A 17,999-nucleotide genomic window follows, 5' to 3' on the forward strand; every position below is an offset into this window, starting at 1 on the left:
ATACGCATTTTAATGACTGTATTTAAGTTCCCTTGGTGATTTCACTAGGTTACACTAATATGATGTCATGCAAAATCGCTTGAAATATAAATGGAGCATTTTTAGTTAATGAAATGTTCCCCGAACGGCATTATTAAAACAAAAATCAGCAAGAGAGCACTGCCTTTCTTTCAGATGGGTTCACATTGTAAACTGAGCATTAGTGGCTGCAGACCAAACTCTATCAGTCATAACTGGCCTGACCGACAATCATTCGTAGTAAAGGGAGGGCCTGATGGAGGCAGAAGAGGACATGGCCACTGAGACCGGAATGGAAGGCGTTGTATTTTAATATCTGCTGCAGACTTAAGAGTCCCTTTACGTCTGTGGCTGTCGGCCGCTCATCTTATTGGACTCGCCCTGACCAAGACAACTGGTTGTGACTGGTAAGGTGCAAAACTGTTGGAAATGGCAAAGAATGGGACAGATGAATGGTATCCATGCTAAAAAAATGTATGTATAACCCAATGTTTTTCAGCAAAAGGTGATAGAACAAACATTCATTAAGCACTTTGCTTAAGTTTTTTCGGCATAAAGGTTCTCATGGGGGCTGGAGCCCATTGTCGCTGACATTTGGAGAGAAGTGGGGTACACCTTCTTGACTGGCATGTCCTCCCCATGTCTTTGTGACTTCTTTCTGGGCTTCTTGTTCCCCCCCCCCCGCCCCCCCTAGTCCAAAACCATAATAGTACTGTCAGTAGCTTTGAATGAGTCTTAACAGTGAATTATTGTGTGTGTCTTCTATGTGGCCCCGTGATTGACAGGTTACTCGTCCAGGGTGAACCCCGCCTATCACCGTTAGCTGGGGTTGTATCCAGTGTCCCCTTGATGTTGTGTGCACGATGAGAGTTATTGACAATGATGCAGACAGAAATATATGCACTAATATTTCAGTGGTTCAATTTGGACTGTAATATCCCAAATGGGAAGAGGAAGGTTATCTTTCACAATGTTTCACAAATACCCTCTTCTTTGTTCAGGTGTCAGTGTTCATTAATTTTTTTTATCTTCGCTTTCAACAGTCCCTCTTTTTCTCCCTTTTCATCTCTTTTCCACTCTCTGTATGTGTTTTTCTGTGCAATCGCCTGGCTGTTAGTCAAACTAGTATGTTATTGATGACTTGCTCCGTCTTTCTGACTTCTGCTATTCTGCCAAATCTGTTACACACACACAAGCACACGCACAAGCACGTACACACAGATACTCAGTTGGCCTCATCCCAGCCGGGCCCCGAGGCCCCGCGTGGCCCTTCCTGTCTCCCCCACTGGCTGCTTGTTGTAATCAGTCATAGTAGGGCAGACATCCCATCCATCATGGAGACTAAGCTCCCTTCATCACTCTGGCCCGCAGCACAGCGTCACCAGCTTCACACCACTGTACCTGACTTTGCACCGTCTCTTAGACTAAACAAGGACAATTTTACTTCAGAGTGGAGGAATTGGCTCCATTTTAAAATGCTGTAATCTTGAGCCCTACCTCTCACAGCTTTGAAAGCAGATCCGGATATAGACTAATGATGGTTAAAATTCCCCAACATCTATAATTCTAACCATTATTGTTATTATTTAAATTTTTGTGAAACATTCCTAATAACATTAATTTTAACATTAACATTTGCATCGGAGCAATGGTGTGACTTTTTAAACTGATCCCAACCACCTGCAACCAAGAAGACAGATGTTTTGCTGTCCAACCAGGTCTAGTGTTGATTTCCATGACGTTTCATGTTGAAGTCCAAACTTATTTGGGTAGTACTGGTAGTTCCTATTTGGATTCTAGGGCACAAATCCAAATGTGGTCGTCTTTGGGCTATAATTGAAATATAGTGACTAACACAGGATAGTGGTTCAGCACACAGGCATGATCCCAGTGTTACGGTGGTTAGCGGTGGATAGGAAAAGGTGGGTGGACTCTGATGATGAGAATAACACTTCCCGGTCTGTCATTGGATTCACTCATCTCTACATCTCACTTGTCAGCCATCGAAGTGGATACATTTAGGGTGCGTTAAGGGAGAAACCAGCTATTCCGTCTGTGTTTTTGGCCACCGAGATTGATCGCCCTGATGTTGTGTGTGAGGATGGCTTCATCAGTTAATGTCTCCTGTGCTGCGGGTCCTCACACTGCATCCGTGAAAAGAATGTTTTCCTGTCTTTGACGGAAGTCATAAATCAACGGAAGGCAGCATTTGGGCCTGATTGATTTAGCAGTTTGTTGATATTATCAACTGATATGAACCTGAAATGAGCTTTAGTAGATACATCACATTAGTGCATATACATGCTAATGTGATGCAGGTAGAGTGCAAAAAAATTTTCATTTGGAGGAATTAAAAATGGTGCAAGTGCTTGATTTGTGTCTGATAACATTGCTGCATCATTGCTTATGTAACAGCAAGGGAGGATCTTGTGGAGTTGACTGTTTATTTCATGCTAGCAGTCTGTGAGCCTTGGCACCGGGGAGTAATTAATTTGTTTATTGTCTATACTGCTTATCCCGCACTCAGCGTCGGGTTTGGGATGGAGCCAATCCCAGCTGTTATTGTGCCAGAGGAGGGTACATCCTGAATTGGTCACCTGTCAATCACAGGACCATGAAGACAGTCATGCATCTTTCACTTTAAATTCTCATTTATTCCTCAAAGTATATAAATGTCTTTATTTGATTTCAATTACAGCTCCCCTGCTAGAAAGATGTCCCATAATAGTGACCACATACCAGTCTTTGTAAAGTCATTTTTTAATAGAAAAATTTACCAGTGAAGGTACACTTTGATTTCAGGAAAAAAAAAGATATACATATACACACTGTGGGGAGAACAAGTATTTGAGACACTGCTGCGTTTTCAGCTTTTCCCACTTGCAAAGCATGTAGATGTCTATAATTTTATCATAGGTACTCTTCAACTGTGAGTGACGGAATCTAAAACAAAAATCCAGAAAAACACATTGTATGAATTTCAAGTAATTTGCTTTTTATTGCATGACATAAGTATTTGATACATCAGAAAAACAGAACGTAATATTTGGTACTGAAACCTTTGTTGGCAATTACAGAGATCGGATGTTTCCTGTAGTTCTTGACCAGGTTTGCACACACTGCAGCAGGGATTTTGGCCCACTCCTCCGTACAGATCTTCTCCAGATCCTTCAGGTTTCAGGGCAGTCGCTGAGCAATATGGACTTTCAGCTCCCTCCAAAGATTTCCTATTGGGTTCAATAGACACTCCAGGACCTTGAGATGCTTCTTACGGAGCCACTCCTTAGTTGCCCTGGCTGTGTGTTTGGGGTCCTTGTCATGCTGGAAGACCCAGCCACGACCCATCTTCCAGGCTCTTACTGAGGGAAGGAGGTTGTTGGCCAATGCAATTCATGGCCCCATCCATCCTCCCCTGAATACGTTGCAGTCGTCCTGTTCCCTTTGCAGAAAAGCATCCCCAAAGAATTATGTTTCCACCTGCATGCTTCACGGTTGGAATGGTGTTTTGGGGGTTTTACTCATCCTTCTTCTCCATGGCTTGGGCAGGAGGACCATGCGGCGCTGCAGGATTTTAATCCATGACGGTGTAGTGGTTTTCTTTGAGACTGTGGTCCCAGCTCTCTTCAGGTCATTGTCCAGGTCCAGGTGTGTACTTGTGGGCTGATCCCTCACCTTCCTCATGATCATCGATGCCCCGTGAAGTGTAATCTTGCATGGAGTCCCAGACCGAGGGAGATTGACCGTCATCTTGACCTTCTTCCGTTTTCTAATAATTGTGCCAACAATTGTTGCCTTCTCATCAAGGTGCTTGCCTATTGTCCTGTAGCCCGTCCCAGCCTTGTGCAGGTCTAAAATTTTATCCCTGATGTCCTTATACCGCTTTCTAGTCTTGGCCATTGTGGAGAGGTTGGAGTTTGTGTGATTAAGTGTGTGGATAGGTGTCTTTTATACAGTTTCAGACTGGTGTAGTCAATACAGGTAATGAGTGGAGAACAGGAGGGCTTCTTGAATAACGTCTATGAGAGCCGCAATTCTTACTGGTTGGTAGGTGATCAAATACTTATGTCATGCAATGAAATGCAAATTAATTGCTTAAGTTAAAAAATAGACCTCTACATGCTTTGCAAGTGGGAAAAAACAAGTATCAAATACTTGTTCTCCCCACTCTATATATATATACATAAATATATAAAACCATGTTTATAATCAGTGAGTTTTCCCCCCCTTGAAGATTGGCATTGATTTTTTTTTAAATGCTGTATTCTAACAACCCGCGGGATGTGTGTTTTCAGAGTGCCATAAACCACAAAATGTTTCTGATAGACTACCGGCAAAAAGCTGTCAAAAACAAAACAAAATATTTATTGTAACCTGTTACCTCTTTTACCTCTTCTGTTAGATGAGAGGATAGTGAAAGGCGGGCTGAGATTAAAAGGAACTTTGAATGTTGTCTAGCTGTTTTGACATACTTTTTAAAGTGCAAGGACTCTTCCTGGGAAGTTGGAGCATTATTGATAAAATTGATAAACTTTCTTTTCATTCACCACATTAGATCGTAGTCATAACATTGGTGTTAACCGACGTGATCAGCTGAAATTAGGATTTTTCCACAGTATAGTTGGATTCGGCAACCTGTTTAGCCAGCGACTCATCACTGGCTATACTTCTAGAATTAGATAAAAACTGAATAGTCAATCCATCTTTTTAATAACCAGCTAGCCTCATCAAATGTGAGCTGAGTGACATGATCAGCTTGATTGTTTACCTGTTTTGAGTGATTTAATACACAAACTTCTCTTGTTGTATTCTTAAGTGTTGGAATGTCCTTTAGAGACCCAGACTAGTGTTGAAAATGTGCTTGTCAGAAGGGGATTTTATTTGATTGACTGGTTAGTTCCTCAATAGCAAGTATAAAAACAAGTGATTAAAATTCTGGCTGTAGCTCCCAGCGAGCCTTCCGCCTCACCAGCCAGTAACACCTGTTTCATCACTTTTATAAGAGTTTGGTTAAAAAAAAAGCCAAAAAATTGGCTGCGCATTGTTTAAACAGGGAAATACAGATGTGTCACAGGTGGTGTTATGAATCAGTGAAGCTAAATCTAAATGAATAGGATGGATTTAACACAGTGTGTATGTGTGTTTGTGTGTGAGCACGTGCACATGCACGTGTAATGCATTCCTTTATATGAGTAAAGATCGATGTTTAAGTATAAAAGTAAGTCCAGTAAAAGCACTTAATTAACCTCCACTTTTGCATTCAAAACTTTACTTGTGAGTTGTGTTATTAGTTTATGTGTCTAAATGATCTTCCTCCCATCCAAGGAGCATATGTCTCCAGCCTCCTCTTTTTCCTCTTTCCTATATAATTTACAATATGTAAAAAATTGAGTTAATAACTAACAAAAACAGCATTAAAAAGTGGAACTCCTTACTAGGTTTTTATGGCTCTGAAATCATGTTTTTTTGTCGTGGGCCACAGCGAGCAAGTACAACGCTAGATTTTATCAACATTATTTGTTCTTTTATTTGTTCATTATTTATTCTTTTAATGTCTCGCACTCTGAATTGGAGAACAATTCGAGCCATACGTTAAAGGCAGGGCTGCGTAGAGCAATAACAGACTGCTTTCTTTTGCAGGAACCGTCCACACTTGTAATCATATCACCCAGGAAGTATATTACTGCTAATGATGACTGTAAGATCCTTTTGTGTATACATGTTTGCCTTCAGGCCCTTTGTATTGTCTTTTTAAAAAGACATGATATATGTTAGGTGTTTTGTAAATAAAAGTGGTGAGGAAATGAGAGACAAGAATCTCTTGTAGTATATACGTATTTTATACATTGAGATTTAGCACATAAAAAAAGTTTGATTTTTTTTTTTTCCATCTTTGCCTCCTCAGATAGCAGCTCTACAGAAAGGAGGAGACACCTTCCCGCTCATCGCGGCCTCGGGCAAAGTGCTTGGAAAGGTGCGGCAAAGGACAGCTACTCAAAAAAGTAGAAACAAACACTTTTAACACTGGCGCCATTTCATCGCTGCTCACTTGGTTTGACAGCCTTCACATAAAAAAAAAAACAAAAAAACTCCAAAAAATCTATTTGACAGGTGGTATGAGACAGAATGAGACAGACGAAAGGAAAATCATGTAAAAATTATTACACATTCAACCTTTGTTGGTTTTTCAGGCACTTCGTAGCTCTGACAAGAGCTCAAAGCCAGTCTATGTGTCTGTCGGCCATAAGATCAGCCTGGACACAGCTGTGCGCCTCACACACTCCTGCTGCCGCTACCGTGTCCCGGAGCCAATTAGACAGGTAAACATACACACACACACACACACACCTCACATTTGGACATTGACGCCATGTGGACGTTTCTGGTAAAAAGGCACATCTCAAAGCAAATAATTCAGTTGAAACAAAAGTTGAGCTCTTAAGCTGTGAGTCAAAAGTGCTGAGTTGGAAAGCGAGCAGCACTCATCGCTTGAGCTGCAGCCTCCCGCTGTGAAGCGCCAAGGTTCGCACATCATGCTGCGTTGCTCCTATCTGCTGCTGAGCTCCCGAGATCTACAGCTGTGCCGTGAACGTGTACAGTTAAAGCAAGAATGCTTCAACTGTTTCCATTCCAACTCCGATGCAAAGAATCTTAGGCTACAAAAGCTGCTGGGAACAAAAACACTGATATTTTAAGATTCCAACAACTTCACTGTGACAGTCCTTTTTTTGCCTCGAAACAAAAAAAAAAAAAAAACAAAAACCATCCCCTCTTTAGACCACAATAACAAGGAACTGGGTATAAGTAACACCTTGATGGTAAGTTATATATATATACACTGCTCAAAAAAATAAAGGGAACACTTAAAAAACACATCCTAGATCTAAATGAATGAAATATTCATATGAAATACTTTGCTCTTTACACAGTTGAATGTGCAGACAACAAAATCACACAAAAATGATCAATGGAAATCAATTGTATCAGCCATGGAGGTCTGGATTAGGAATCACACTCAAAATTAAAGTGTAAAAACAAACTCCAGGCTGATCCAACTTTGATGTAATGTCCTTGAAACAAGTCAAAATGAATCTGTGTTGCTTCCTGAGTGGACACTATGATTTCACAGAAGTGTGATTGACTTGGAGTTACATTGTGTTGTTCAAGTGTTCTCTTTATTTTTTTGAGCAGTATATATATCAGTAAACATTGCCATACATATATGGTGATGGCAAGATAAGATAGGCTTCAGCACCCCTGGGTCAGTGATAGCAGGAGACCTGGTATAAATAATGAATGAATGAATGAATCGATCAATCAATCAATATTTCACCAGATTCTTTTAACCAAAACCCCCTGAATATACATTTTCTTTTAATACATGTGCCCTAACCGTTTATATTTAACTGTTATAGCCTGTCTCGAGGTCATAAACAATATGCCAGACGGATACTTTCTGGAAAAGGGTGTTGAGGTCATGCCACCATGACAATTGGCAACCGGTCACAACAGCACCCGAAAAACCACTAAAATGTCTGATGTTGTCAACCCTATCTAATATACAGATAAGCAAGAGTATTGGAAGGCCCTGAATAAAGTTAACCAATAATTTCCTAAATGAGTTGGACCATGTAATTCCACCAAAGGTGCCGTGAAGGACTTCATCCGAATATATTTGGAGGGATAAAACATGTATTCGCATGAGCAGCTGCCAGTGTAATTGTTGATTTTATTCCTCAGCCTGCTGCTCCCCGAATGCCACTGCAGAAGCTTACAAATGCGTTTTGTTTCCTGTGTCCCGAATCTCAAAAACAAATCATAGACAGGGTTCAGCATGAATTATTTCATTTTTTGTTTCCTTTGGGTGATACACAATGGAATCACAATGGAATTCTCATATAAAACAGCAAATGACCTCCTCAGTGTACAGTATATAATTTAGATTACATCAGTGTAAGAAGTGCATTCTTCAAAGGCTCACAAACTTGAAAACCCTAAATCTCATGAGGAAGAATCCACATACAGAAAAATGCATTGAAATTTTGATAAAAAGAAAAATGACATTTCTTGTCCATGAAAATTATTTCAGTTCTGTATCCGTGCTCCTTAATGTGATGGAAAGAATGGCAATCTGTGCAGAAAAAGAGGTGATAGTATACATTAATTTACCTGACATTGATTTTTATTTCAGCTTTGAAGAAAAAAATAAAGATTTTTTTTTTCTGTATAACCTGAAAATAGACTGAAAATTCATTTAAAAAAATGTAAATACTGAGAAATACTAAAGAGAAATACTTTCTCTAAATTACTCCAAGAAATTACAAAATTTTTCATCATTCTCAAAAAGTCAGTACTTTTTTTGAAGAAAAAAAAAAAAAAAAAAAAAAAAAAAAAGAGGGGGATTTGTTAGTGTTCATGGTGACACTGCTGAAAAAGTCCTGAGAGATGAAAGTGGGAACGTGCTCTGGGGCCAGCAGCTCTGGATTGAGCTGTGCTGTCGCCTTGCTTGTTTGTTTTTTTTTGGTTGTTTTTTTTTTTTTCCCGTCTGCTCGTCGGGAACTTCAGGCTGAAAGAGTTTCATAATAGATGATGCACGGACTGCCTTGGATTGTTCCCTGAGGGGGTTATTAGTATTACAACCGCATGAAATTTTTAGAGCCTTTTCGCGTATTGCACCTTTAAATTGCTGCTACAGTGCATGTAGGAGAGTACTCGAGCCCCCTATAACTCTTAACAAGATAAATGGCCATGTTGCAGCCCTCATGAGTAGAGTCAAGTAAGCTGTTGCTTTGACAGCGTAAGGTCCTAAAAAAACCTTTGTCTAAATAATGTAAAACAGCCCATAACTGACATTTTTTTGGACGTAAAAGGGAAAAAAAGCATGACCTGAACTGATCTATTTACCAATTGTTTTTTTTCTGCCTGCCGCCAGGGTGTGCTGTGCTTCCGCTGTCCTCTCCATCTCTTCTCGCTGCCCAGAAAGCACACGCTCAAACACGTTTCAAACTCAGTTTTCCAGGCGTGCCACAGCGGTCGACCCCCCTGACGTGTGCGTTCGTTTCTTTTAAGTGAGATGTGTTTTACTCGTAGGATGGGAGGGGTGGGCAGCAGTGACAATGTGGGCATTAGAGGAAAGAAAACAGGGACACGCTCACCTTCCTCCAGTCACACCCTCTTCTTTTTTTACTTTGTCTCCCTCTTCATTGGACAGAGTTCGGCAGAGATTTTCTTTGTATGATAAGATCCACACCCTCGAGCATTGCGAACCACCACCCTCCAACCCCCGTCACGAGCTGCCGCAAAAATATTTTAAAAAATCGAGTTGGTCAGACAGGAAAACTATCTGGGTGATGTAACATATTTCACCTGTTTGAGGCAGTGACGTGTGGTGAGCTTTGTGACTGGTGAGACACTGACGTCATCACCGCACAACTATTCCTCATATTTGAAAGGTAAATGTGAATTTTTTCAGCGGTTTTGAAAAAAAAAAAAAAAACTAAAAATGGTGAAGCTATGTGGAAAATAATTTCATAGTACAAATCATTGAATAAATATAATAATTTAATTCATTTTTTCATTTTGCATTTTTTTCTTTCAAGTGAGGCTCGGCCTCCCCTGCCTCTACTGACTGCATGTCACTGGTTCGAGGGTAAACTTGAACACACTGGTCTGGACTGAGCTGCTGAATTCTGTGGCAGTGATCAGTCTGGGAGTGGAAGAGCGTGTTGCATAACAGTGTACGTTTGTATAAGGGGAGGCTGATACTGCAATTGATACATTATGATAAACCAGTATTAGCGCTGTTTGTGTTACAGGATACTGATTTGCTGCAGTAGTGTGTTGCTTTTTAATGTGTCCAGATGGTTTGTGGCTCTTCTGATTCTCATGCTTTCCACACTTCCCTCACATTTATTGAGCTTTTGAAACCAATTTACCCTGATAGTACCTTGGTTTCTCCTTGACTTTACGTGACCAATCATTCTAGAGCTTCATCTACCCTTGCAGACCCACAGTGTATGCACCATGGCTGGGAAAAACAAAATCAGACTCTTAATAAAAATTGAAAGTTGTTGCATAGTAATTTTTTAAAAGCCACAATATCAGCCAGCAATGAAATGTATGTCCAAAGTCCTGTTTCAAGTAGCTATTTTTAAAATATCAACAGTCTCATTATTTCCTGATTGCTAAAAAGGTCTTTCTATGCAATATTTGCATGGAGAAATCAGCACTTCTAGAATGGCAGCTACAGGTTTTTTGAGGTTCACAAAATTTAGAAAAGCTTTTTTGGCTTTCACAGTCTGATCCAAAATGATACATGAGATTATTTTGTCTCCATTGCTCCTGCTTTTCTACTAGCTTCTTAAGGTCCATTGCAGGGTTGAACCATATTTTTGGGTTTATTTGCTGATTTCAGATTTCTTAGAGGGTGGCACGGTGACGCTGTAAGTGCTTTCAACTCTTAGAAGAACGTCCTTGGTTCAATTCCACCGGGGCATTCCTGTGTGGAATTTGCATGTTCTCTCTTTGTTTGCCTGGATTTCTTTTGGTTTCCTTCCACAGTCCAAAACACCCAGACAGATAAGTTATCAGACCCTAAGTTATCAGACATGTGAATGAGAGTAAATGGTTGTATGTCACCATGTGTACCCCTGTGATCCACTGGCGATAGGTCTATCGTGAATACAGCCCCTCGCCAATGTCATGTGGGATAGGCTCCTGCACCTCCGCAACCCTGAGTGCAGGATAAGTGGTGTAGTTAATGAATAAATGAATGAATAAAGATTTTGTAGAAATGTATGGAGATCCTGCCTTTTGACAGTCTTTTCTTGTTCATCTGTGACCAAGAGGGAGTCATATCAACTTGTGGGAGTAAATAGCCTTGAGGTGTCAGATAAGTTACTAAGCCAGGTTTTGATTAAAGGGGCTACTCAATTTACCTGGGGGTCAGTATTGCACACTCCAACAATATGCTTGTTTGACATCTCCTAGCCTCTCCAATACCTGGATATATTATAATTTCTGATTTACCAATAAACCGCACGGGACTTTCTTCCTGAAACTCAGGAAAATGTCCTTCCAGAAAAGAAAACATTGTGAAAGCTTACCTATAACAATATTTATATTGATATCTGAATTAAACCCTCAGCATAGATCAGGGTAACGAGCTCGTCTCAGCATCGTTGCGGCTGTTTGTCGATGAAACACATATTTCTGTGAAAGTTTCCCAACACGTGTAATGACAGGCACAGGTGAACAAATCTGTAGCCTCTTCAGCACACATTTCAAATGAGTGTCAGCCTCCGTTTGCAACCCTCTCGCCATGACCGAAATGAACCCCTCCTACCACACTCAGCCTGAGAGATTTGGAGAGGGAGCAGATGAAAGGGAAAGATGACATCATGGTTGGGATTTTGCGGGCGAAGGCTGATGTGTGAATCCGCTGCAGCAGAGTCCTCTGTATCATGGCTCAAGCTGAAACACAGACGCAGACGTACGTGCGCCCCACCTCGGCCCTGTTCTCTCACACCATTAGTTTCTCACACCCTTTGCTATCCCACGCTTCACAGGATTATATGTTGGCAATCGGGTGTGGGACACAACACACCTGTCAAAACCCATCCTGTCTTTCGTCCCTGTTGGTCACTGTGATTGTAAGATTGGCAAGTAAATGTCACAGAGACGAAGCTGACGTCAGAGAGAGCAGTGAGCGAGCCCCCAAATAAAAGTGGCAGCAGTTGAATCAGGGAGTGGGGCGTTAAAATCATTTTGAGTCGTCTCGTGAGTAACAGTTGATCAGGAACTGTCAAGTTCAAATTAGTCCACAAATGTTTTGCTGGTATGATTCCATTTCATTGCAAAACATGCCCAGACTGGCCTGGGAAATCATTCTGATTTTCAAATTTGAGACGCACGAGGCGGTGTTTACATAGCGGGGTTCATTTATGCTGCTGTCAAATTAAGAGACGGAACAATGTGTTCAGTCTCACGGACAGCATCAGTTTTGGTGCGTGTTTCGTATGAAAAATCTTCAAGAAGAAATATGAAGTCCAGTGGCCATGGCTAGGTTTGTCAATGAGAGAACTATCTAGTATTTCGCAGATTCGCAGTGCAGATGTTGCTATGAGCCACACCAGTTGCAATTGTATTGTATTGTACAAGCCGAGTCACAGGTGTTCTGCCATTAATGGCAAATACGGCAGGCATTTTTTTCCTTTCAAACAACATGGTACCACATTTCCACGATTCCCTCTGTTAGGCATATTCAACTGTGATAAAATGGCAAGAATTTTCGAATTAAAGGAAAATTACATTTTAATGACTTCTTGCTTTCAGGTAATGCTTATGCATCTTATCTGGAAAATTGAAACTCCATATAGCTGTTTTGGGCCACAGTTGGTCCGTCCGTCATTATTTCCAGTCTTCACTCTAAAAGGCATTACGTGGCCATTATTCTTACACACACACACACACACACACACACACACACACACACACACTATCACACACACGAAGAAGTGTGTAAGAAGACATGACTTATCAGTGTGACAGACTACTGGTAATGGGACTCCAAGGAGTTGCTTGAGACATACACCAACAACATATTGCCTGACCTCTCTGCCGGTGTCTGAGGGTTTGGTTCTCTGTCCTTTTCCCAGGTGTCACTGACTCAGGCTGCTACTACATTGCACTTTATGGTTGCAATTAGCTCATATAAGAAGTGGAGTTTGAACTTTCCCGTAAAAACCGTTTTCGCTAGAAAGCTCAAAGAGTTTATATAGCTGTTGTTTATCTGTGTTTGCAGTGACACAATCTCCCCCAAAGAGCCACTCATCACTTTGACGCGTACATATCTAAGGATGTGTGTAACTTCCCAGCTTAGACACAGTTAATATGGCTCCATCTTGGGTTCCCCCAACTCAACCTCCCCCCATGTGCCGGGCAGATGACAGAAAATGTAAAAGCATCACAGCTGCACTGCCAGATTGCAAAAGCAGATGGAATTTTAATGTGAGTGATGTGCAATAGGGAGCCTGCATGCATTGAAAAAGATAGATCTAGGAAAGCATTTTGTGTGGGAATATATGGGTACACGAAAGAGGAGGAGGTGCGGAGCATGAAGAAATATTGCTGATTTCGGTTTTTGTGCGAGGCAGGATGTAGTATCTGTGTGTGAGAATTGCAGATTATCAGGTTTTTTTTATTGTTTATTTGTTTTATTACAACTGCCGATGCAAGAATTCATTCTGCCCCAAACATAATGTTTTTGTCTTGGACTGTGTGTGTGTGTGTGTGTGTGTGTGTGTGTGTGTGTGTGTGTGTGTGTGTGTGTGTGTTTGTGTGTGTGTGTGTGTGTCTTTTGTTTTTTTATACTTTTCCACTTTTTTAACTTGCTCTCACTTCCTTGTTCTCTAACTTTCTTCATCCCCAATGTACTGTTTGTTTTTCTTCTGTTTGTCGTATCCATCCATCCATCCATCCATCCATCCATCCATCCATCCATCCATCCATCCATCCATCCATCCATCCATCCATCCATTCATCCAGTCATCCATCCATCTATCCTACAGCCCCCACATCCCCATTGCTCCATCTCAAACTTTTTAAATAATTCAAAACTGCAGTGCTAGTGTGTTTTCGGTCGTTGTCACCTCTGCAGTAACACAAATATGCGTTTGCACACGCACATGCACACACACACACACACAACCCTTGATTTACACATGTGCAGCTGCTGGCAAACACAGAAACGTACTAGACTCAGTGAGACCGCAGAGACTCGCTAACTATGAAGTATTATCCTTACAGGGATTTCACACCGTCACTGTGTTCACCCCGTCTCAGCTCTGCTCTCCCAGCGATGCCAATAATAATAGGCCCTGAGTTACTTCTTTGTGTCCTCTTGGAGTTGTGACTTTTGAGTCACAACTTGGAAACTTCCTGTGCTGGTTTATGTTTTCAGGAATCCTCTATTCCATTTTGCATTTGCAAAGTGACAAATAGTTGATTATTTTCATTTTTTTGTCATGTATTGCATCACGTGGTAACTTTGATTAATCCAGTCAAGTACATTTGTCAACCTCTCTCTTCATGAAAAAAGAAAAAAATTGCCTTAATCTAATGTTTTCTTTTTGTCATGGTGTTTTTTTGCATTGAATTTGAAAAGAATATGGCAGTCATTCATGATGTGAATGATTAGAATATATTCCTAATTTTCTCAAATGCCAAAAGAATTCATTTGGTCGCTGATATATAGATTAAAATTATTGGAGTGAATTGTGTTTTCTTCTTTTTAAGCAGTCATAGTTGCCAAGCTACAGGAGCTACACAGGATATTTTAGTTTTTCGCCCTGGGGCTGAAATTTGTATCTTGTGGAACTAATCTGAATATTGCAGTAGTTCCTGACATTTTTATTGGTAATTCAAAGATATTTTAAGATATTTTAAATATCGTTGAGCAGAAATGATTTGGGCTGTTTTGGGCATCAGCCCATAACAGATGGGAGAGTGTAGCTGGTGTTAGCCTCTTTTGGTCAATAATATCAATACCTGGCATAAACTCAGCTTCTTTACCTTTAGACCAAGAGGAATGATATATCACCTTAAAATAAATAGTTGTTTTGCTGTAAACAAACTCAGGATGTATGCTGCCTGTAGCTTTCTTTCTTACCTCATCCATAAAACTTTGTCCCCAGGTCCTCCCCCCATTGATTTCTTACTAATGTCAAGGGGGGTTTAATCATGTGAGTTCAATAAGGAGTACATTTGCACAGCATTCACTTTGGAGCATGGTGTGAATTTTAGAATAAAAATACAAGAAGCAGCTGGCAAAAAACAAAACCAAAAGAAACTACGGAATTTCAATGATCTGAAAAAAATTAGTTTGGGGGTAACTAAAACATAAGTTAAGTTATTCAACGATAAAAAGGTTCTCTCAAAATTTAATGCCAGAATTGCTTGGTGTTATGAAGGGCACCTTTCCTTTTTGACTTAAATGACGATGCATTGCCTTTTCTGTGACTGCTAGATAATACACTGAAAGTGCAGGTTACTGAATAAACATATTTTGACTTGTTCATAGAAAGATACTGTAAATATGTGCATAACACATTTCTACAAAGCTACAGATAATGAACAGGTGATGGTTCTTTCACACCCACTGTGAGCCAGGATTGGCTCCGGCCCCCCGAGACACTGTGTGAAGGCAAAGCTGTATAGACGATGAATGAATGAATATGGCCATTTGCACTTCTAGCATCCAACAGCCCAAATGACATTTTCACACATACTGCCAGTTCAGCCCCTTGATGCTAAAGGAAAAATACAGTACACATAAAACTATTGCTCCCCCGAAGGTCCATCCTACATGAAAGAATCCAGTCATAAAAAGGTACCAACACTGTCTTTATTTGAACCTGTGACTAAATATTTTCTGATCATTGTACATAATTTTAACCTCTGCATTTTTTAAGCTCAACAGTGCACTCAGCATCAGCCATGTTTTCATTTGCAAACTTTTGAATTTAAAGTCTTCTGTTCTTCCGGCATTATACAGCCAACCAGGTAAAGCATATAAATCAACATGCTAACTAGAAGCCTTTTTAGAGAAAAATAAATCTTGCTTTACCCTGCACACAAACATCAGGTATTAGAATTGTTAAAACATTTATTAACACTGAAGCTTAGACAGTATTACACAAAATCACCCTCAAATCAGAACAGAATCTGTATTTTCACCCACAATTTCTTGATTTTTATTGCGACTTATACTGTTCCGGCTGTGCGTGTTCTTCCGTGTGTTCCTTGCAGTGTGTTTGCCATAAAGTGTCTGTGCACATTATGATCTGGAGTCAGTTTCACAGGTTTTGTTTTTTTTTTGGCAAATTTGGCAGAATCAAGCCTCTTAAACATAATTATATATGGTTTTTAAGCCTTCCAACATATATTGTCTATCAGTCCAACAACAGCAAAATCCACAGACGGAAATGCTTCAAAGTACTTTGGTTTTGTAGTAAAATCAAGGACCTTATGCAGCCAATAGTGTAGTTGCATAGTGAATACTTGCATTATTTATCATCACTTGTCAATGTACTGGTTATATATCGAGTGCAGTCTCATTGTGGTGATAGATTTTTGGAAATAGGGGGCAGTGTTATGCAAGAGGTAGAAAAAAATTCACAAAAACTGATTAATTTTGGGATTTAGATTTAGGTGTACTTTAGATTTTTGAAATCACAAATTTATAGCTAAATGCAGCAATGTGTAATTAAATCTTGTGAAATGAATTGTATTGTGTTTATGTTTGAAGTCATTTCTCCGAAATTTGTCGCCCCTTTCCAATTTTTGTTAACATTAATGCTGTTCCGCTTAAATCCGTTACGTTTTGTTTTTGAACAGTGTGCTATGTTGGGATTTTCAGCCTTTTTTATGGTAAATTTCTTGGTGATTACCTCGTAAAATATTGTTTATATCAGCATCCAAAGAATGTCCTGTTAGTATCGTGTTGTCTTTTATTCCACATTGTCAAAGTTTAGTAGAAAATTGCAAAATTCACAAATTCTACACAAGCAGAACTTGAAAAAAATGTATGATTCCCATTTTCATGATCGGTTCTTCTTAACGATCAATGGCGATCAGCTGGAATGACACTGCCTTGACCCGAGCGTTAAACACAACAAAGATTTTTCTCGTTGAATGTGAAGCCACGAGTCCATCCACGAATGATAAAAACAGCCAAGTGGAAGTCTGCGCTGTCACAGCCGACACCTGACCGGTTAAAACACCCATGAAGATTGACACCATCGCTCCGTTGGTGCCAGCTGTGCCAGTCCATGCCGAAAGGAAGCGACTGACTGAAACTGGAGCTCCCTTTCGGGCCCCGAGGCTGTCTAAATGTTAATGTATGGCAGGCTGACATTCTGCCGCTCCAGCCACTGGACTCTGAGCCTCCGCCGGGAGGTGGGTGAAGGGCTGGAGGGAGACAAGATGTGCAGCCCTCGAATAAAATCCGGAGGAAAAAGTTTAATGATTGGGGTGATAAAAAGGGTTTGGCTCGCAACAAAGTGAATGATGGGAAGTGTATTCCGGTGAGAGGAGATTATAAAATGATTTGGAAAAGGAAGCAAAGGCTGTAGAAAAGGGCAGATTGGCATAGCTGCCGGGCTTAAGGGGTTTTGTTGGGCTGAAGGATAAAGACCTGCCTGAGGCCAGTGGACTGAAACCGGGAACTTATACCTCTGTGCATTTGTGCCAGTGTGTGAGTGTGGCCTGAGTGCACTAAAAGCCCCTGCCAGCACACCTGCTCACCTGTGGATTCCCACCTTTCCATGGGCTTTTCGGACGCAGCTGTCCCTCTCTTCCCTTTGCCACACTTTTTTCCTCTTTTCTCCTTCCTGTTAGTTACATCCAGTAGTGTTTATGCTCACTCACGCTTGAGGAGCACCTTCTGTGTTTTGAGGTTTCTTTCTCTTTTTCTTGCTTTTTTTATTCAGTTTTTATTTCACCCTGACCTAATTGGAACCTAGACCTGGTTTATGGGTATTTTGTCAGAAGAGAAACCCCCACTTTCAGATATTTGTATGTACCGTATTTTCCGCACCATAAGGCGCACCGGATTATAAGGTGCACCTTCAATGAATGGCCTATTTAAAAAAAAAATTAAAGTCGTATATAAGGCGCACCGCATTATAAGGTGCATAAAATAGAAGCTACAGTAGTGGCTGGGGTCGTGTTACGCATCTACTAAATGGAGTTATGCTAAAGGGAATTTCAACAAAACAGTCAGATAAGAAGGTCAAACTTTATTAATAGAATACAAACCAACCTTCTGACAACTCCCAGCTTTGTTCACTCCCAAAACAAGTTAGTGCATTCACAATACCGTACGTACCTGTAGCCCTTACTGGTATTTGCTCCGCCCTCGTTGAAGACAATGTATTTCCAGTGTCACAGCTCAAAGAGTTTCATAAAACGAAAGCACCGAGAAG

At 40.5% G+C, this 17,999-nt stretch overlaps 1 protein-coding gene across 4 annotated transcripts in view; it reads left to right on the forward strand.

Moving 5' to 3' along the window:
* LOC147214067 (endonuclease V-like) overlaps positions 1–17,999 on the forward strand; it is a 77,150-nt gene that overhangs the window by 14,040 nt on the left and 45,111 nt on the right. For all 4 annotated transcript variants that reach the window (XR_015104433.1, XR_015104434.1, XR_015104432.1 and 1 more), the window contains exons 6-7: positions 5,921–5,989; positions 6,207–6,335. Coding sequence is in view for 1 of the 4 variants with exons in the window: in XM_086142558.1 (XP_085998684.1) it covers positions 5,921–5,989; positions 6,207–6,335 (198 nt within the window). In the remaining 3 variants the exon portion in view is untranslated. The remainder of the gene's footprint in view (positions 1–5,920; positions 5,990–6,206; positions 6,336–17,999) is intronic.

Source organism: Fistularia commersonii, chromosome 35, assembly GCF_037954325.1.
Source record: "Fistularia commersonii isolate RoL2024-O1a breed Wild chromosome 35, RoL_Fcom_v1.0, whole genome shotgun sequence".
NCBI classification, from domain to species: domain Eukaryota; kingdom Metazoa; phylum Chordata; class Actinopteri; order Syngnathiformes; family Fistulariidae; genus Fistularia; species Fistularia commersonii.